We start from the raw sequence: 21,204 nt of genomic DNA, 5'->3' as shown, positions 1-21,204 counted from the left end.
CCACTCAAGTACCTGGGATGGTCAAAATTTAGAGAGTGGGCCAGGAGTGGTGGCTCATGCCTATAATCCCAGCACTTTGGGAGGCCAAGGCAGGTGGATCACCTGAGGTCAGGAGTTTGAGACCAGCCTGGCCAACATGGTGAAACCCTGTCTCTACTAAAAATGCAAAAAATTAGCCAGGCGTGGTGGCGCATGCCTGTAATCCCAGCTACTTGGGAGGCTGAGGTAGGAGAATCACTTGAACCTGGGAGGCGAAGGTTGCAGTGAGCTGAGATCATGCCATTGCACTCCAGCCTGGGTGACAGAACAAGACTCCGTGTTAAAAAAAAAAAAAAAAAAAAAAAAAGAATAAAGAAAAGGAAAAAAGAAAAAAAATTAGAGAGTGAGAGGGAGAGTGGAACAGGCCGAGGCTGGGTGGTCAGCAGGGAACAGACCGTGCAGTGTTAAATTTCATAGAAGCCAGAGAGGAGCTTCCTACCTGTGGAGCTGGGGATGGAGGATGTGGAAATCCCTGGGGAGAATGTAGAAGTCACTGGAGCTGAGAAAAAAAGAACGTGGAAAACTGATTGGGTGTCTTTCTAAAGGCATGTGGCACAGGAACTGCTAATTGGTATTTGGGCTTCTATCTTGGTTCACACCAAGACCTTGATGGGTTAGGGGCTGCTCTGAGGCTGTGGCTGGGCCCGCAGGGAGGGGAATGATCAGTTTCTTTTCTGAGGAATGCACCTTGGGGAGGAAGGATCCCAAGGCCATTGGAATATCACAGCTTTGAATACTCACTGCTGGTGGCAGGGGTCTGGTACCGATGGTTATAACCTGCAGATAGGGAGGAAAGAGTAAAGAAGGACTATTATGATGGGTGAGAGGTAGGGGAGGGGAAGATGGTAGATCTAGAAATGGAAATCATGGGAAACTTTCATGATGACCCCATCTGGGCTATCCCTCAGCCAGCCAGAGGGAGGGAAAGGGTTTCCACCTTAGATGCGTGACTTCAGCTCACAAGAGAACCTCTATCGTCTCAGCCCAGAGTTGCCAAAGTTGAACAAGTCATGGACATTTCATTGAGAAGAGGTGGGGCCAGGATCTTTTGTGAATAAAGGATAATGGCTACATTTTATTTGGTACTTATTTTGTGCTTTGTCCTTGGACAATAATGGTGGAGATCATCACTATTATTATTCCTGAAGTAAAAATATCATAATAGCTGTCCCTATTTACGGGGAATCTAGTATGCACCAGCAATAATAATAAATACATTACAAGGGTGGAAAGACACATGTATGGATGAGTGAGCTTTCTGATCTTATTTGTATTGTCTCTACCCATAAAGATAATTTAGTTTGATTCTTACTCTGTCAGCTTACCTCCTTTCACAAAATTTCATGATAGTACAATTTTTTTCCAGCTTTGTTTCTCTCTCTCTCTCTCTCTCTCTCTCTGTGTGTGTGTGTGTGTGTGTGTGTGTGTGATGTAGAACTGACAAAAATGTGATGGGTGAATAGAGTGGTATTTTTAGGTAAAAGTATAGAGAGATGAGGGATAGAAATGGTTCATATGGAGCCGGGTGCGGTGGCTCACGCCTGTAATCCCAGCACTTTGGAAGACCTAGATAGGTGGATCACTTGAGGTCAGGAGTTCAAGACCATCCTGGCCAACATGGTGAAACCCCCTCTCCACTAAGAACACAAAAATTAGCGTGGCATGGCGGTGGGCGCCTGTAATCCCAGCTACTCAGGAGGCTGAGGCAGGAGAATCGCTTGAACCCAGGAGGCGGAGGTTGCAGTGAGCTGAGATCGTGCCATTGCACTCCAGCCTGTGCGACAGAGAGAGACCGTGTCTCAAAAAGAAAAGAAGAGAAGAGAAGAGAAAAAGAAAGAAAGAAGAAAGAAGGAAAGAAAGAGAAGGAAAGAGAAAGAAAAAGAGAGAGGGAGGGAGGAAGGAAGGAAGGAAGGAAGGAAGGAAGGAAGGAAGGAAGGAAGGAAGGAAGGAAGGAAGGAAGGAAGGAAGGAAGGATGGATGGATTAGTATGGTTTGGAATACTGGAGAAAATTTGGCAAAACAGATGTGGTGGTAAAAACAAGAGACTTCAGGATGACAGGAGTGGCAGTACCATTGGAGCAAGAAAGGAATTGGGGATAAGAGAAGTTGCCATGAGTGTTTCTCTAGGTCATGGATTGCATCTCCTTTGAGGCTCTGTGAGAGATACAAGGAAAGACGGAACCCAGGACAGCCCTGTAATTCACATGGGTTGTTCCTGATTTATCTCATTTGATTATCGGAACAATCCCACATGGTATTTTTATTCCATTCTACAGAGAGGACATTAAAGTCTAGGGAGGTTACATGGCTTGTCCTGCATCCAACAAAACAGACATCTGTCTGTCATTCAATAGTACCACACTGTTAAGCTGTGCCCGAAATTAGTCATAATCCTATGGACACAGAACAGGATGTGTACTTGATACTACAATGAAATACTTTGTGTGTATTATCTCCTATGTCAAGGATAGAGGAGTATATATCCTCTATTTCAAATCAGATATAAAGGAAATCTCCAAGTGGATTCAGAGGGGAAATAGCAAATTCAGCATTAGGTTAAATCATTAGCACAGAGGCCATTCATGCCTCATTCCTGTCCTAAGATTGGGGCTTGCTGTATTTGGATGATCCACAGTGATGTCTTGTAGTTAGGGGCCTGGAGTTTTCATGAGTCTTTCATGAGTATTGCGGGATTTTAGCAAGTGTGGTATGTTCTGAAACATGAATTAGATCCTCTTTGGCGCTCTGTGAATAGTGCAAAGAAAATTTAGACTTATTTTACATTTGCTGGTTTGACTGGTTTTCTTGAAATTTCTGAGACTGGGCCAAGCGGAACCCTATCATTTACTTAGGTTATGAGGTTTTTATCTTATTTGATCTTCACAATAATCTTAGCTGACATTTTAAAAATTAAAAAAAAAAAATCCATTCCGAAAATAGGGGCAGGTGAGGTGGCTCCCACCTGTAATCCCAGCACTTTGGGAGGCTTTTGGGTGGGTCACTTGAGATCAGGAGTTTGAGACTAGTCTGGCCAACATGGTGAAACCCCATCTCTACAAAAATACAAAAATTAGCCAGGCGTGGTGGCGGTCGCCTGTAGTCCCAGCTACTTGAGAGGCTGAGGCTGGAGAATCGCTTCAACCTGGGAGGCGGAGGCTGCAGTGAGACAAGATTGTACCACCGCACTCCAGACTGGGCGCCAGAGGGAGACTCCATTAAAAAGAAAGAAAAAAAAAAAAAAAAAACTGAACCCTTTGGGCAAGATTAGTGAGACATAGCACATATGGCTGGGCACAGTGGCTCACGCCTATAATCCCAGCACTTTGGGAGACTGAGGTGGGTGGATCACAGGAGGTCAGGAGTTCGAGACCAGCCTGGCCAACATGGTGAAACCCCATCTCTACAAAATTACAAAAATTAGCCAGGTGTGGTGGCGGGCGCCTGTAGTCCCAGCTTCTCGAGAGGCTGAGGTAGGAGAATCACTTGAACCCGGGATGTGGAGGCTGCAGTGAGCCAAGACCACCACTGCACTCCAGCTTGGGCACTAGAGGGAAACTCTATCAAAAATAAATAAATAAATAAGGACACTGAATCCTTTTGGCAGGATTAGAGGATTAGTAAGACATAACACATATGGGCAGGCACGGAGGCGCACGCCTGTAATCCCAGCACTTTGGGAGGCTGAGGCAGGTGGATCACCTGAGGCCAGGAGTTTGAGATCAGCCTGGCCAACATGGGGAAACCTCGTCTCTACTAAAAATACAAAAAATTAGCCGGGCGTGGTGGCGGGCGCCTGTAGTCCCAGCTACTCGAGAGGCTGAGGCAGGAGAATCGCATGAACCTGGGAGGCGGAGGCTGCAGTGAGCTAAGATTGTACCGCTGCACTCCAGCCTGGGTGCCAGAGGGAGACTGTCAAAAAAAAAAAAAAAAAAAAAAAATAGGACATTGAATCCTTTGGGCAGGATTAGTGAGACATAACACATATAAGAAGTTCTGTAAATATTAGCTTTTACAGTCAATATTAGCTTTTATTGTAGGTGTTCTTGTTGGTGATGTTGCTAAGAGCATTGTTCCAGAAGCCTAGAGAGGCTGCAGGACTCTCCCAGGGCCACACGGTCAGCAGCACCAGGACTTGGGATTCACCAAAACACACACTGTTAACAGCTACTTTTAAGTCACTCTCAATGACTTGTAATGAAATACAAGGCAGGTTGTCATCCAGGTATAAAGAAAATGTCTAAGGTGGTATAGTGAGGACAGAGTTAATCAAACTTTAGCTCAAATTGTTGTATTAGAAGCTCCTTGATAGGCTTTTCCATCCTGAGATGTGTGGGCTTATTCATGCTGGGTCTGCGGCGATGCTTAGAAGTTAGGGTGGTGGCCAGGTGCGGTGGCTCGTGCCTGTAATCCCAGCATTATGGGAAGCTGAGGCGGGTGGATCACCTGAGGTCAGGAGTTCGAGACCAGCCTGACCAACATGGTGAAACCCTGTCTCTACTAAAAATACAAAAATTAGCCTGGATTGGTGGCGTGTGCCGGTAATCCCAGCTACTGGCGAGGCTGAGGCAGGAGGATCGCTTGGACCCAGGAGGCAGAGGTTGCAGTGAGCCAAGATCACACCACAAGACTCTGTCTTAAAAAAAAAATAAATAAATAGATAAATAAATAAATAAATAAAAAAGGAGAAGAAGTTAGGATGGCTAGATTTTAGAATCAATTTGGGGTTTGAGTCCCAATTCTACTACTTAGCTATCAAAACTTGGGCAAACCGATTCCCTGCCCTGAGCCTTGTTTGTTTCTCTGGTATGTATATTTTACAGCCTGCTAAGACTTTGGTAAGGTTAGTAAAACATAATATACATACGAAGTTCAGTATCACAGGAATCCCTCAATAAATATTAACCTTTATCACAGGTGTTCCTGTTGGTATTGTTGCCAACAGCATTGTTGCAAAGGGCTTTATCGCTAAACACATTAGTCAGAGTTTTTTGGTTTGTTTTGCGGGTGGAGTGTATAGTTCCAGCTGACCTTTGGAGAAAGTAAAGGGCCACCAGCTGCTATAAAGAAGAGAAAGACGAAGATGAGTGACTGTATTGGGAACCTGTTGCCTGTTGGGGAAGAATTATGTCCAGTCACCACAATGAGCCTGGCTTTTCCCTTCCTTCCTTGATTCTGCATGCTCCCCGTGGGCCTCTGAATGGTCATGGGGATGAGAAGGCTGTGGAGGGAATCTTTATTTCCACTTGAAAGAAGCTTCCTCTTTTTTGAGACGGAGTCCTGCTCTGTTGCTAGGCTGGAGTGCAGTGGCGTGATCTTGGTTCACTGCAACCTCCGCCTCCCAGGTTCAAGCAGTTTTCCTGCCTCAGCCTACTGAATAGCTGGGATTACAGGCACATGCCACCACACCCAGCTAAATTTTGTATTTTGAGTAGACACGGAGTTTCACCATGTTGGCCAGGCTGGTCTTGATCTCTTGACCTTGTGATCTGCCCGCCTCGGCATCTCAAAGTGCTGACGTGAGCCAGTGTGAGCCACCGTGCCCGACTGAAAGCTTCTTTTTAAGTGTGTTGAGTGGAGAGAAAACAGACCCCACACACCCTGGAAATTCTAGGTTGGCCCAGAACTTTGAACATAGGTAGAGGACTTGTACTACAGGGAGACCCATTTGGGGAGCAGGAGGAGCCTCCCCAACTGTAGCCCAAGTTACTCACCATTGTCAATAGCTACTCACCGTTGACATAGAGGCTGTTCCTGTTAAGAGTGTAGGGTCCCAGCAGGGTGACACCGTGAGTCAACTGGCTCAGCTCCCAGTACAGCTGCTCTCTGTCCAGCTCATAGCTGGTGAGATCTGAGCGGTAGGTGCAGATGGCATCCACTCTGGTGCTTGTCCCATCCTTTTCAGCCCTAGGGAGGGACATGGGAATGCAGACATACAGAGATACTTGACAGCTGGTACTCTGAACAGCTCCTTTCTCCAGTGGTGCCCCTTGGTGGTTTTTGTTGTTGTTGTTGTTATTTAGTTTTCCTTTCATAATCATAAACTTAACTCTGCAATCCAGCTAGACGTGGAAGAATATAAGGAAAATATGAAACCCAAAGAACAGCAGTGAGAGCACAGAGATTACAGGATAGTGTGAGCAAATGGGGTGGAGGGTGCTCCTAAGCTAAGCTACAGAACGAATGGTCTGGCGGTGAAGATAATACACAAGTCAAATTGATTAGTCATCACAGTCCGAAATGGTGATCTTTTTGCTCGTCTTGACTTTTCTTTTTTTTTTTTTTTTGAGACAGAGTTTCACTCTTGTCGCCCAGGCTGGAGTGCAATGATGCGATCTTGGCTCACTGCAACCTCCACCTCGTGGGTTCAAGCGATTCTCCTGCCTCAGCCTCCAGAGTGACTGGGATTACAGGTGCCTACCACTGTGCCCGGCTAATTTTTGTATTTTTAGTAGAGATGGGGTTTTGCCATGTTGGCCAGGCTGGTCTTGAACCCCTGACTTCAGGTGATTGGCCCACCTTAGCCTCCCAAAGTGCTAGAATTCCAGGCAAAAGCCACCATGCCTCGCCTTAATTATACATTTTAAAATAACTAAAAAAGTGCCAGGTGCAGTGGCTCACACCTGTAATCCCAGCACTTTGGGAGGCCGAGGCAGGTGGATCACTTATGCTGAGGAGTTCGAGACCAGCCTGGCCAAAATGGTGAAACCCTGTCTCTACTAAAAATACAAAAATTAGCCGGGTGTGGTGGTGGATGCCTATAGTCCCAGCTACTCAGGAGGCTGAGGTGAGGTGGGAGAATCACTTGAACCCAGGAGGCAGAGGTTGCGGTGAGCTGAGGTCACGCCACTACACCCCAGCCTGAGTGACAGAGCGAGATTCCATCTCAAAAATTAAAATTTAAATTTAAAAAATTACTGAAAAAAAACTCCAGTACTTAATAGCACAGCAGGGTGACTATAGGAAATAATAATTTAATTGTGTTTTTTAAAATAACTAAAAAAGTATAACTGGATTGTTTGTAACACAAAGAATAGATGCTTGATGGGATGAATGCCCCACTCTCCCTGAAGTGATGGTCACACGTTGCATGCCTGCGTCAAAACATCTCATGTACCCCATAAATACCCACCTACTGTGTACCCACAAAAATTAAAAATTTAAAAAAAATATATTATTAGTGTCAAATAGCTAGAAGGAGGATACTGAATGGTCCCAACACAACGAAGTGATCAATGTTTGAGATAATAGATGTGTTAATTACCTTGATCTGATCACTATATACCACAGGTATTAAGACTATAAATATGTACAATCAATATATACCAATTAAAAAGTAAAATAAAAGGTAAATCTATGCAACATTAAAAGAAAAAGATTTGCAAACAACGCCCCTTTTTTTAAATGGGTTTTTTTTGGTGGAGGGGGGGTGGAATATGGCTATTATACCTAAAAATATGTTCTCTATGTTAACATGTAGTAGATTTATTATTTTTAGTGAATGAATGAATACATATTTGTACTATTTCTTAGTTTTAATTTTTTTTTTTGAGCAAGGTCAGGCTCTGCTGCCCGGGCTGGAGTGCAGTGGTGCAATCTTGGCTCACTTTAACCTCTGCCTCCAGGCTCAAGCCATCCTCCCACCTCAGCCTCCCAAGTAGCTGGGATCACAGGCAGACGCCACCACACCCAGCTAAGTTTTGTATTTTTTGTGGAGACTGAGTCTCACTTGCTCGTCTGGGCTGGTTGCAAACTCCTGAGCTCAAGCCTTCTGCCTGCCTCAGCCTCCCAAAGTGCTGGGATTACAGGTGTGAGCCACTGTGCCTGGGCTAGTTTTAATTTTGAATACAGTAAATATTGTTATACAAGCCCAAAGGCTCTTTGGAGTTCTGAATACTTTTTTTTTTTTTTCAGACAGAGTATCACTCTGTCCCCCAGGCTGGAGTGCGGTGGCGTGATCTCAGCTCACTGTAACCTCCGCCCCCCCAGGTTCATGCAATTCTTGTGCCTCAGCCTCCCGAGTAGCTGGGATTACAGGCATGCGCCACCACGCCCAGCTAATTTTTGTATTTTTAGTAGAGACGGGGTTTCGCTGTGTTGACCAGGATGGTCTCGAACTCTTGACTTCAGGTTATCCACCTGCCTCAGCCTCCCAAAATGCTGGGATTACAGGCGTGAGCCACCACGCTCGGCTATGAATACTTTTTAAGAATGCAAAAGGAGGAGAGAATGGGATAATGCTGGCCAAAGGGTACAAAGTTTAAACCATAAGGTGAATAAGTTCTGAAGATCTAATGTATAGCATGATTACGAAGGTTAACAATGCTGTATTGTATACTTGAAATTAGCAGAGAGGATTGATCTTAAATTAAATCTTCTCCACACACACACATGCGCGCACAAATGGTAACTCTGGAGAGGTGCTGGATGTGCAAATTAGCTGCATTCTGGTGACCACTTCACCAGGTTCACACATGTCCAGACATCTAGTTGTACACCTTACATATACACAATGTTTACATGTCAATGGTATGTCAACGAAGTGGAATGTAAAAGGTTGTTGAACCCAGTAAGCTTGAGAACTGCTGGTGTCAAGGTTACAAGTAAAGATTCTAGAACCAGAACCCTTGGGCTTAAAGCCAGGCTTCTCTTAAGCAAGGAACTTGATTATTCTGAGCTTCAGTTGTCTCATCCACAAGATGGGATAAAAATAATGTGGTTGTGAGGATAAAATAAATGAAAACACGTAAACCACTTAGATTGCTGGTGGCATGTCGTAAGAACAATGTTATGACATTCCCCGATCCTATGGAGAGATGGGGGCGGGTGGGGTCAGGGGAGCTCAGCTGAGGACAGTTTTGATTTCTTTTCATGGGGCTATGTGAGTAGAAGACCCACCCCTCTGGCAGGGGGATCTGAGTTGACTGAATGGAGAACCTCACAGAGAGGCTGCAGGGTTGTAAGGTGTAAGGAAAGGGTCCTGAATCCACTGAGCCCAGAGAACACTGAGGGGACACAAGCAGAGAGGAAAAGACAGGTCATTAAAACCTAGATGATGTGTTGATAGGTGCAGCAAACTACCATGGCACATGCATACCTATGTAACAAACCAGCACGTTCTGCACATGTATCGTAGAACTTAAAGTAAAATTAAAAAAAAAAAAAAGGCCGGGCGCGGTGGCTCAAGCCTGTAATCCCAGCACTTTGGGAGGCCGAGATGGGCGGATCACGAGGTCAGGAGATCGAGACCATCCTGGCTAACACGGTGAAACCCCGTCTCTACTAAGAAATACAAAAAATAGCCGGGCGCGGTGGCAGGCGCCTGTAGTCCCAGCTACTCGGGAGGCTGAGGCCGGAGAATGGCGTGAACCCAGGAGGCGGAGCTTGCAGTGAGCTGAGATCCGGCCACTGCACTCCAGCCTGGGCTACAGAGCGAGACTCCGTCTCAAAAAAAAAAAAAAAAAAAAAAAAAAAAGATAATGGATTTTTCCCTTTGATTCAGTAAGACTGACTTTGGCAAAGTGCCTATCTCTTTCCAGGGAGCAAACTGCAGAGCTGTGGTGTCCGGAGCTTGACCCTAATGTGGTAGAGATGGGCTGGGGCCAGGAAGCTGTCAGGGATTCTGGGGATACCTTTGGCAAAGATGCTACACCAATTGCTGCTATGAGTCCTAATTAAATGAGCATTCACAATGGTCCAGGCACTCTGCTAAGTGATTAAGAGTAAGAGACTGTTGGGAGGCTGGGGCAGGAGAATCGCTTGAACCTGGGAGGCGGAGGTTGCTGTGAGCTAAGATCATGCCACTGTACTCCAGCCTGGGTGACAGAGTGAGACTCCATTTCAAAAAAAAAACAGAGAGAAAAGAGCAAGGGACTGTTACTATCACCAATAGAATAAGAAACTGTTATTATCATCAAGAGTAAGAGACTGTTATCATCACCATTTTATAAATAATATGATTGAGGAACAGAGAGGCTGTGCGTCTTGCCCAGGGTCACACAGCTAGCAAATTGTAGAGCCGGTGTTCCAACCGAGGCACTTTGGGTCTATTATGCTATACTGCCTCTCAGCAAAAGCCCAAGTCGCTGTGGCTGCTGGGGGTGTGGGAGGCAAAGAAAGGACTGAATCGGGGTTGCTGTAGGTGCCATGAAGGGGGGGTCTCACCTGAGCGAGGTCAGCCTGCAGCCAGCATAGAGGGAACCAATACTGCTGTTCTGGAACAAGGGCTCGAGCTGGGAAGGAATGAGAGAGAGATGAGGAGGAGGAGGGACCGAAACATTGGAGGAGTGGGCATTGGCTGGGGGGCTCTCACCAGCTGCTGCAGGGCCCTCTCGGTGGCATTGAATATTTCAGAGCCCAGGCGCCCCATGTCCTTCGTGTACTGCAGGTTGGTGATGGTGAAGTTGACAGTCAAAGGCATCAACAAAGGCATGCCAGCTGCAGAAAGGCAGGGTAAGAAGAGAGCAGTCCTAAGTCAGAGCCTGGGCAGTGGGGCACGGGAGGAAAGCCTCCGAGGACACATTTTAACTCCAGCATCCAGCTGGGGTCCAGCCTGGGCCATCCTACTTGAAATACCTTATGTAGCAGTCACTGTCTGAGACCTTCCTATGTGGGGTGACCAGTGATTCCAGTTTGCTCGGGCTGTACGGGCTGAGACGGCCAGGCGCGGTGGCTCACGCCTGCAATCCCAGCACTTTGGGAGGCCAAGGGTGGATCATGAGGTCAAGAGATGGAGACCATCCTGGCCAACATGGTGAAACCCTGTCTCTACTGAAAATACAAAAATTAGCTGGGTGTGGTGGCACACACCTTGTAGTCCCAGCTACTCAGGAGGCTGAGGCAGGAGAATCCCTTGAACAGGGAGGCGGGGGTTGCAGTGAGCCAAGATTGCGCCACTGCACTCCAGCTTGGTGACAGAGTGGGATTCCGTCTCAAAAAAATAAAAAAAGAAAAGAAAAGTGAGACAGGGCTGGGTGCAGTGACTTATGCCTGTGATCCCAGCACTTTGAGTGGCCGAGGAGGGTGGATCACCTGAGGTCAGGAGTTCGAGAGCAGCCTACCCAACATAGTGAAACCCTGTCTCTACTAAAAATACAAAAAATTAGCCAGGCATGGTGGTGTGCACCTGTAGTCCCAGCTACTCAGGAGTCTGATGCAGGAGAATTGCTTGAACCCAGGAGACAGAGGTTCAGAGGTTGCAGTGAGCCAAGATTGCACCACTGCACTAGGGAAAATGGGGAATGGGAAATTATTCCTTCAGTCCTGTTTGGGGTGACAAAAAAAAAGTTTTGAAAATAGATATTGGTGAGGGTTGCACAACAATGTGAATGTATTAGTACTGCTGAATTGTACATTTAAAATGTTTAGAATGGAAAATTTTATAGTATTTATATTTTACCACAATAAAAAAGTTATTCTTACTTGCTCTTGAGGTCACACTCTCAGAGACCAAGGTGGACATCCCAGGTGTGGTCAGAGGAGCAAAGGAGCTTCCAGCCAGTGTATTGAAGGTGGTTGTGGTCTTGGCCACAGTGGGACTGGAACCTGTGGCAGCTAAATTAGTGGTTTCAACCACCGTAGTTCTCAAGATAGCGGTTGGACTCACTCCTTCTCTATGACTGGGTTTAGGTGGTGTTGGCGTCTCTGATGGTATCAAGGTCATAGGGGTGCCTGTGACAGTCCCGGAAAATTCTGGGGGTCCAGCTGAAGTTACAGATGATGAGGTTTTTGTGTTCCAGGAGGTCACAGTTTGGGGCTTACCAGTTGTTATGGAGGCACTGGGAAGCCCAGAGACAGCAGGGGAAACAGTCCGAGTTAGAGTACCGGTGCTGGTCTCTACTGAAGAGCTGGTGGCTAGTGAGCCTGCAGTCTCTAATAAACCAAGGGAAAGAGTTGAAGTTGGAATCATTGTGCTGGTTTCTGTCCCTGGATGGGTGGAAAGTGAGGCTGTTTTTGCAGAAACACCAGGTGAAGCAGTTGGATTTAGATCAACTCTGCCAGTTCCAGTTACAAGTAGGGTGAAGAGAGAGGATGTTGTCTGAGTTGAGAGAGCTGTGCTAGTCTCTGTGCCAGGTCTAATGGAGAGTGAGGCTGTGGTCCCTGATACTTGAGGAAACACAGTTGAAGCAGGAAACGTACTTGTCTCTGTGCTGGGATGGGTGATCAATAAGGCTGTGGTCTCTGGCATAACAGGAGAATGAGTCAAAGTTGGAATAGTTGTACTAGTTGCTGCCCCAGAACTAGTGATCTGTGAAGTCACCATCTCTGGTGCACCAGGGGAGATTGTTGTCAGCCCAGCTGAACTGACTTCTGTCCCAGGACTGGTGGCCATTAAAGGTGTGGCATCTGGTCTACTATGGGAAAAACTGGGGGTTGTTCTCAAAACAGGTGTGCTGATCTGTGCAGGATGAGTGACCCAGGAAGCTGTTGTACCTGGCTCACTAGAGGGAACAGTCCGAATTGGAACAGTGAAGCCAGTCTGTGTCCCAGGATGGGCAGCCAATGAGGCTGTGGTCTCTGGTTCACCAAGAGAAGGAGTCAAAGTTGGAATAGCTGTACTAGTGTCTGTTGCAGAACTAGTGACCTGTGACGTCACTACCTGTGGTATACTGGATGGGATGGTTGTAATTGGAACAGCTGACCTGGCGTCTACTCCAGGACTGGTGACCATTGAGGGTGTACTGTCTGATCCCCTATGGGAAAAGTTGGGAATTGTCCTAGAAACCTTTGTGCTGGTCTCTGCAGGATGAGTGAGCCATGTGGCTGTAGTCACTGGTTCATATGGGGTCTCACTCAATGTTGGGAAGGTTGTACTGGTGTCTGTCCCAGAACTAGGGACCAGTGAGGTCACCAGATCTGACATATCAGGTGAGACAGTTGTCGTTGAAACAGCTGAACTGGCTTCTGGCCCAGGACTGGTGATGGCTACTGGGAGTGTGGTGTCTGACTCACTATGGGAAAACTTGGGGGTTGTCCTGGAAACCATTGTGTTGGTCTCTGCAGGATGAATGTGCTGTGTGGCTGTTGTCTCTGGTTCATATGGGGTCTCCGTCAGTGTTCGGAAAGTTGTAGTGCTGTCTGTCCCAGAACTAGTGACCAGTGAGGTCAGCATCTTTGATGTACCAGGGGAGACAGTCAGAGTTGGAATGGCTGAACTTGTGTGTGTCTCAGAATAGGTGATAAATGAGGTTGTGGTCTCTTGTTCATCAGGAGAAAGAGTCAGAGCTGGAATAGTTATACCGGTGTCTGTCCCAGAACTAGTGACCTGTGAGGTCACCATATCTGGTACATCAGACGAGGCAGTTATTGTTGGAAAAGCTGAACTGGCTTCTGCCCCGGGACTGGTGGCTATTGAGGGTGTGGTGTCTGGTTCACTATGAGAAAAATTAGGGGTTGTCCTGGGAACTGTTGTGCTGGTGACTGCAGGATGAGTAACCCATGAGGCTGTTGCCTCTGATTCATGTGGGGACTCAGGCACTGTTGGAAAAGTTGCACTGATGTCTGTCCCAGAGCTAGTGACCAGGGAAGTCAGCACACCTGGTATACCAGGTGAAATAGTTGTTGAAATGGCTGAGCTGGATTCTGCCTCAGGACTGGTGACTGTGGAAGGCATAGTGTCTGATTCACTATGGGAAAAGCTTGAGGTTGTCCTGGGAACAGTTGAGCTACTCTCTGCAGGATGGGTGACAAATGAGATTTTTGTAAATGGCTCCCCAGTGGAGACAGTCAAAGTTGGAACAACAGAGTTTGTTTCTGTCCCGAAATGAGTGACCCATGAGGCTGTGGTCTCTGGTTGACCTGAGACAGCAGTTAGATTTGGAAATGCACTGGTCTCTGACCCAGAACTAGGGACCAGTGAAGTCACCAGCCCTTGTACAGTAGGGGAGACAGCTAAAGTTGGAATGGCTGAAATTGTCTTTGCGTCAGAACGGGTGACTAATGAAGTTGTGGTCTCTGGTTCACCAGAAGAAATAGCCAGAGTTGGAATAGTTGTACTGGCTATTGCACTAGAACTAGTGACCAGAGAGGTCACCACTTCTGGTACCTCAGGTAAAACAGTTGGAACAGTTGAGCTGGCTTCTGCCCTTTCTGTCCTATGACTGGTGGCCATTGAAGGTGTGGTCTCTGGTTCACCAGGAGAAAGAGTCAGAGTTGGAATAGTTGTACTGGTCACTGCCCTAGAACTAGTGACCAAAGGGGTCACCACTCCTGGTACCCCAGGTGAAACAGTTGGAGTTGGAACAGCAGAGCTGGCTTCTGCCCCTTCTGCCCTATGACTGGTGGCCATTGAAGGTGTGGTCTCTGGTTCACCAGGAGAAAGAGTCAGAATTGGAATAGTTGTACCTGTCACTGCCCTAGAACTAGTGACCAGAGGGGTCACCACTTCTGGTACCTCAGGTGAAACAGTTGGAGTTGGAACAGCAGAGCTGGCTTCTGCCCTTTGACTGGTGGCCATTGAAGGTGTGGTCTCTGGTTCACCAGGAGAAAGAGTCAGAGTTGGAATAGTTGTACTGGTCACTGCCCTAGAACTAGTGACCAAAGGGGTCACCACTCCTGGTACCTCAGGTGAAACAGTTGGAGTTGGAACAGCTGAGCTGGCTTCTGTCCTTTGACTGGTGGCCATTGAAGGTGTGGTCTCTGGTTCACCAGGAGAAAGAGTCAGAGTTGGAATAGTTGTACTGGTCACTGCCCTAGAACTAGTGACCAGAGAGGTCACCACTTCTGGTACCTCAGGTAAAACAGTTGGAACAGCTGAGCTGGCTTCTGCCCCATGACTGGTGGCCATTGAAGGTGTGGTCTCTGGTTCACCAGGAGAAAGAGTCAGAGTTGGAATAGTTGTACTGGTCACTGCCCTAGAACTAGTGACCAGAGAGGTCACCACTTCTGGTACCCCAGGTGAAACAGTTGGAACAGCTGAGCTGACTTCTGCCTCATGACTGGTGGCCATTGAAGGTGTGGTCTCTGGTTCACCAGGAGAAAGAGTCAGAATTGGAATAGTTGTACTGGTCACTGCCCTAGAACTAGTGACCAGAGAGGTCACCACTCCTGGTACCCCAGGTGAAACAGTTGGAACAGCTGAGCTGGCTTCTGCCTCATGACTGGTGGCCATTGAAGGTGTGGTCTCTGGTTCACCAGCAGAAAGAGTCAGAATTGGAGTAGTTGTACCTGTCACTGTCATAGAACTAGTGACCACAGGGGTTACCACTCCTGGTACTCCAGGTGAAACAGTTGGAATTGGGACAGCTGAACTGGATTGTGCCCCATGACTGGTGGCCATTGAAGGTATGGTGTCTGATTTACTATGAAAAAAAATGGAAGTTGTCCAGGGAACTGTTGGGCTGGTCTGTGCAGGATGCGTGACCAATGAATCTGTGGTAGCTGGTTCACCAGGGGAGCTTGTCAGAGCTGGATTAGTTGTACTTGTCTCTGCCGCCAAACTGGTGACCATTGAGGTCACCATCCTTGATACACCAGGCAAGATAGTTGAAGTTGGAATGGCCGAAGTTGTCTGTGCTTCAGGATGGGTGACTAATGAGGCTGTGGTCTTTGGTTCACCAGAAGAAAGACTCAAAGTTGGAATAGTCATATTTCGGTCTGTTCCAGAACTAGTGACCTGTGAGGTCACCAGATCTGCTGCACCAGGTGAGACAGTCATAGTTGGAATCGCTGAACTGGTTTCTGCCCCAGGACTGGTGGCCACTGAAGGTGTGGCATCTGATTCACGATGGGAAAAATTGGGGATTGTTCTGGGAGTGGTTGAGCTGGTCTCTGCAGGATGAGTGAGCCATGTGGTTCTTGTCTGTGTTTCATGTGGGGACTTAGTCAGTGTTGGGAACGTTGTACTAGCATCTGTCCCAGAAATAGTGACCAGTGGGGTCAGTGCATCTGGTTCACTGGGTGAGATATTTGTTGGAATGGCTGAGCTGACTTCTACCCCATGACTGGTGGCTGTGGAAGATACAGTGGGTGATTCACTGTGGAAAAAACTGGTGGTTGTCTTGGAAACAGTTGGGATGGTCTCTGCAGGATGGATAACCCATGAAGCTGTTGTATCTGGCTCACTAGAAGAAACATCTAGAGTTTGAATAGCTGGACTTGTCTCTGCCTCAGAACTAGGGACCAGTGAGGCTGTGGTCTCTGATTCTCTATTGAAAACAGATGGGGTTGTCCTGGGAAGAGCTGTGCTGGTTTCTGCTCCCAGGCTGGTAGCCAATGAGGATGTCATTTCTGGAACATCAGGGGAAACATATGGGGTTGTGATCGTCATTTCTGTGGTACTTGTGCTGGCCATTTGCACTGATGCATTGAGGGGAGTCAGTGTTCCCAAAGTGGAAGTATAGACACTGGTGGTCAAGATGGCTCTGGAAGTGGTCTTTGGAGCTGTGGTGGTGGTCTTCAGAGCTGTGGTGGTCGTCTCCATTCTTTTTGTCCCTCCCGTGTGTAGTCCTGTGAATTGGGGAATGGGCACACAATTTGAACAAAATGATTTCACTTACTGGACTAGCAATAGCTTATTTATTCTCCATATGAGGAAAGGGAGAGAAATGTTTCTCAGTTACTAGGATGTGCCTGGGATGCTCCTGGAATGGGAAAAGAGACTGTGATTGGTATTCCCCTATCTTACCTTGGTCGGTAACTTGGCTGCATCTTCTTCTATAACTCCTCTGTGAATTCTTGACCGCAGTAATCTATTCCCTCTTCCCATGTGTTTTCTGCACTGTCAGCCTCTGAGCCTTGCTCAAGCTCTTCTCTCTGCCTGAAGTGCCCACTTCTCATCAGATTCCTTAAGTTCTGCCATTCTTGTGTGCCAAGCCCACATCCACCTCTACAAATTCATGCCAGAACTCATCTTTGTTTCTCAATATTTCCTTATCACACTGTCTGAATCTGCATTGTGCCATCCTTCCCAGTCTCATTTGTAACAGCTATTCACGTCTGACTGTTTGGCATATGGTAAGGGCTCAACTAATATTTGTTGAATGGTTGAATGAATGAATATGTGGATGGATGTATACTTAAGTGGATCTCCTCTGACTTGAGAGAGATTAAGTATTGTGCATTGTGTGTTTGAGAGCTTGGGTTCTGGAATAAGATAGCCCTGCCTGGGATTCTGGCTCTTTCTCTAAAGAGATGGATGGCTCTTTAAGTTAAAAAATATTGCTCGACCTCCACTTTTCCATCTATAAAGTGGGGATAAGTACAATGGCCATCTCAAAATGTTGGTACAAAGGCACCAAGCACAGTGCCTCCTGGGTCACAATAAGACATTACTACTATTACCATGACTATGACCTGCTATTGCTACTGTTATTACTATCACTTCTCCACCTACCATTACTGCTGTTATTGCTACTGCTACTACTACCTATTGCTATGGTTATTACTATGATTACTACTACTTACTACTACTGCTGCTACTACTATTGTTACTACTAGTATTATTTACTATTGCTACTGTTACTATTACCACTGCTACTACTACTACTGTTACTACTACCACCACTCTACCTACCATTACTGCTATTACTACTGTTACCACAACTATTACTACCTATCACTATGGTTATTACTATGGTTACTGCTACTTACTATTACTACTGCTGCTGCTATTACTATTGTTACTACTGCTATCACTTAATATTACTACTCTACCTACAGTAGAGTAACAGCAGTAATGGTAGTGCTCTACCTGCCATTACTGCTGTTATTACTATTGTTACTACTACTACTACTACTTATTGCTATGGTTATTACTATGGTAATTACTATGGTTACTACTGTTACTACTATTGTTGCTACCACTATTACTTATGATTTCTACTGTCATGATTACCACTGCTACTACCTACTACTACTACTGTTACTACTCAACTCTACCTACCATTACTGCTATTATCACTACTATTAGTACTAGTATTACTGCTTATTGCTATGGTTATTACTACAGTCACTACTACTTACTAGTGTATTGCTGCTATTGTTACTATCACTACTACTTACCATTACTACTGTCACTACTAATAATTCTACTACAAAATAAACATTTGCTAAATAGAATTCTCCACCAACCACACTAGACACTACCAGAGCTGGCCAAGGTGACTGGGATACCTCTGAAGAAGATTCCAGTAGCATTGATGAGACAGCAGCTGCTGACCAGGCTTTAGAAAATGGTTCCTATGGAAGAGGAAGAACTCCCTGGAGACTTCTCTATAAAGCCCACAAAGCCTACTGGAGTTTGGTAGAGAAAGGGGCTAAAATGAAGGGGATTTTGACTCTGATTGTGGAGCAATGTCCCTGTGTTGCTGGATAAACTCTAAAAACAATATGTCTGAGAATGCACACTCTAAAGTGCTTCATGTGTATTTAGCAATGATGGTGATGATGATGGTGATTATGTTGATGGGAAGGAGGAGGAGGAGCAATTGCAAAGCACTTGACATGCACTGTCTCTTTGATCCTCACAAGAACATTAAATGGCACATTTTGGCTGGGCACAGTGGCTCACGCCTGCAATCCCAGAACTTTGGGAGGATGAGGTGGGCAGATCAGCTGAGGTCAGGAGTTCTAGACCAGCCTGGTCAACATGGTGAAACCCCATCTCTACTAAAAATACAAAAATTAGCTGGGTGCAGTGGCATGCATCTGTAATCCCAGCTACTCGGGAGGCTGAGGCAGAAGAATGGCTCAAACTCAGGAGATGGAGGTTGCAGGGAGCCGAGACTGTGCCTCTGCACTCTAGCTTGGGTGACAGAGCAAGACTCTCCTCAAAAAATAAAATAAAATAAAATAAAATAAAATAAAATAAAATAAAATAAAATAAAATGCACATTCTATAATTCTTGTCATTTTACAGGAGAGAAAGAGAAATCCAGAGACCACAATTTACCAAGGTCACACACAGCTATTGACAGGGTGACAACTTGAACATCATTGTATCTAAATGCTAAACCCATATTATTAACCACTGCTTTATATTAATTCCCTAAAGCAACTTCTGGATCTTGTGGGGACCAGAATGGAAAGAGAATGAAGTGAGGTGAAAACGCCCATATAGTAAGATGGATCTTAGGACACATTCTCCAGTTCAGTGGTTCTCAACCAGGGGCAGTTTTGCTTCCAGGGGACACTTAACAATGTCTGGAGATATTTTTGGTTGTCACAACTGTGTGTGGACGAATGGTATGGCATCGAGAACAGAGGCCAGAGACGCTGGCAAACATCCTACAATGCACAGCACAGCTCCCCACCGCAAAGAAGTATCTGCCCCAAATGACAATAGTGTCAAGGTTGAGAAACCCAGATTTTAATTTATTTATGTATTTCATGTTACTGCCTTTTAAAATGAAAATTTTATTTCAGACTTTATTCAAAACAGAAGAAGGAGGAATTACTAAATATTGTGACAAAGAAAACATGTAACAGTGATGTCATAAACCATCTTACATTTATATCATGTTTTTATTCCCCCCATTGTAGTTACATATTGTAATTTAGCTCTCCAGTGATGACAAACATAAACAACCCAGGAGCTCACCCATCTTCTTTATTTAAGTGAAAGTTAAAAAAAAGTACAGTTCTAAATTTTTCATCATGGGAGAGATATAATCCTAGGTATTTTTTTTTTAAGTTTCTCTTACAAGAGAGTTGTGTCTGTTTTTCAACCAGGGCATACATAAAGGCTGTTAATTTATACTTCTTTTTCCTGCATTTGCTAGAACTATTGGGATGTATTTTCAGATATTTTACATATATATATGTAATAGATATATATATAATTATACATATATATGTATTTTTTATTTATTTATTTATTTTTGAGACAGAGTCATGCTCTGTCACCCAGGCTGGAGTGCAGTGGCACGATCTCAGCTCACTGCAGCCTCTACCTCCTGGGTTCAAGTGATTATCTTGCCTCAGCCTCCCGAGTAGCTGTGATTACAGGTGTGTGCCACCATGCCCGGCTAATTTTTATATTTTCAGTAGAGATGGAGTTTCACCATGTTGGTCAGACTGGTCTCGAATTTTTGACCTCAGTTGATCCACCTGCCTCAGCCTCCCAAAGTGTTGGGATTAAGGTGTGAGCCGCTGTGCCTGGCTCATAGTAAGTTTTTAATGAGCATTGAAAAAAATTAGTTAATAAGGACAAATTTGTGAATATTTGATGTTGGACAAAGCTACTCAACATGCCATGAGAAGAAAGAGAAGTGGTAACATCTACCTGGTAACCATTAGACAAAGACCCAGTTCAGACAGGGAAACCTATGACAACCACACACAATTCTCTCTCTAAAGAATACAAGCATTTTGTCTCTCTAGAGGAGGAAATATGGTCACAAGTGGCATTATTGGGAGGCAAGCAAAGTTAAACTTACCTTTAGGACTGGCAGGCAATGTGGATGTCTGAGGACCTTTGACTGGTCTTATGGTACCTCTGTGTGCCGCTTCACTGGGTATTTTTGTGATGTGCTCCATAATGCCATCAGTTCCTGAAGATGAAGGTAGGGAGGAAAACTGGGGTAACTCATCTCATTCAGAAGAAGAGCACTGTCTAAATGAATCCACTTCATTGGCCACAAAAACTCCTCAAGTCCATTAACATGAACTGGAGCTGGGACTGTGTGCCATAAGTGGCCACACCAGTCCATAGATCCATTCACCTACCTATAGATTTGTCCATCCTTCCCTTCATTCATCCCTAGATCTGATCATCTATTCTTCCATTTTTTCATCCTTTTATTCCTTCCTCCTACCACCCATTCTTCCTTTCGTCTTTCCTCCCTTTTTTCCTTTCTCTTGCTTTTCAAATTTTTAATTAAAAAGTCTGTACTTCAATAGCTTTGAGGGTACAAGTGGTTTTTGCTTCTATGGATGAATCATATAGTGGTGAAGTGTGAGATTTTAGTGCACCCTCCTTTCTTCTTTCCACCCATCTTTTCTTCAATCTTTACTTCATTTCATCCTTCCACCCTTCTTGCCTTCAACCTGTATCCCCTTCAATCCTGTCTTCCATCACCTTTCTTTCTTTTCATCCTTCCTTCTGTGCATCTATCCTTCCTCCTCTTCATCTTTCCTTCCTTTCATTCATCCATCTCTCCATTCTTCCTTTTATCCATCCAACTACACTTCTACCTTCTCACCATGCCATTCATCCCTTCCTTACTGAAC

The 21,204-nt window shown here is 45.6% G+C and overlaps 1 protein-coding gene and 1 long non-coding RNA gene across 2 annotated transcripts in view; one reads left to right on the top strand and one right to left on the bottom strand.

Moving 5' to 3' along the window:
* Window positions 1-21,204, top strand: part of LOC126942911 (uncharacterized) — a 600,821-nt gene that overhangs the window by 483,964 nt on the left and 95,653 nt on the right. The window lies entirely within an intron of this gene.
* The window catches only part of MUC16 (mucin 16, cell surface associated), a 150,815-nt gene that overhangs the window by 93,050 nt on the left and 36,561 nt on the right, over window positions 1-21,204 (bottom strand). Inside the window, 8 exon segments of the mRNA XM_050771029.1 lie at window positions 479-538; window positions 781-816; window positions 5,771-5,943; window positions 10,201-10,268; window positions 10,349-10,473; window positions 11,458-14,379; window positions 14,716-16,482; window positions 20,412-20,525. Coding sequence (XP_050626986.1) covers window positions 479-538; window positions 781-816; window positions 5,771-5,943; window positions 10,201-10,268; window positions 10,349-10,473; window positions 11,458-14,379; window positions 14,716-16,482; window positions 20,412-20,525 — 5,265 coding nt within the window.

The sequence above is a fragment of the Macaca thibetana genome, chromosome 19 (assembly GCF_024542745.1).
Source record: "Macaca thibetana thibetana isolate TM-01 chromosome 19, ASM2454274v1, whole genome shotgun sequence".
Taxonomy (NCBI): Eukaryota; Metazoa; Chordata; class Mammalia; order Primates; family Cercopithecidae; genus Macaca; species Macaca thibetana.
The sequence above is the reverse complement of the archived record's forward strand: the minus strand, read 5'-3'. Positions and strand labels throughout refer to the sequence as shown.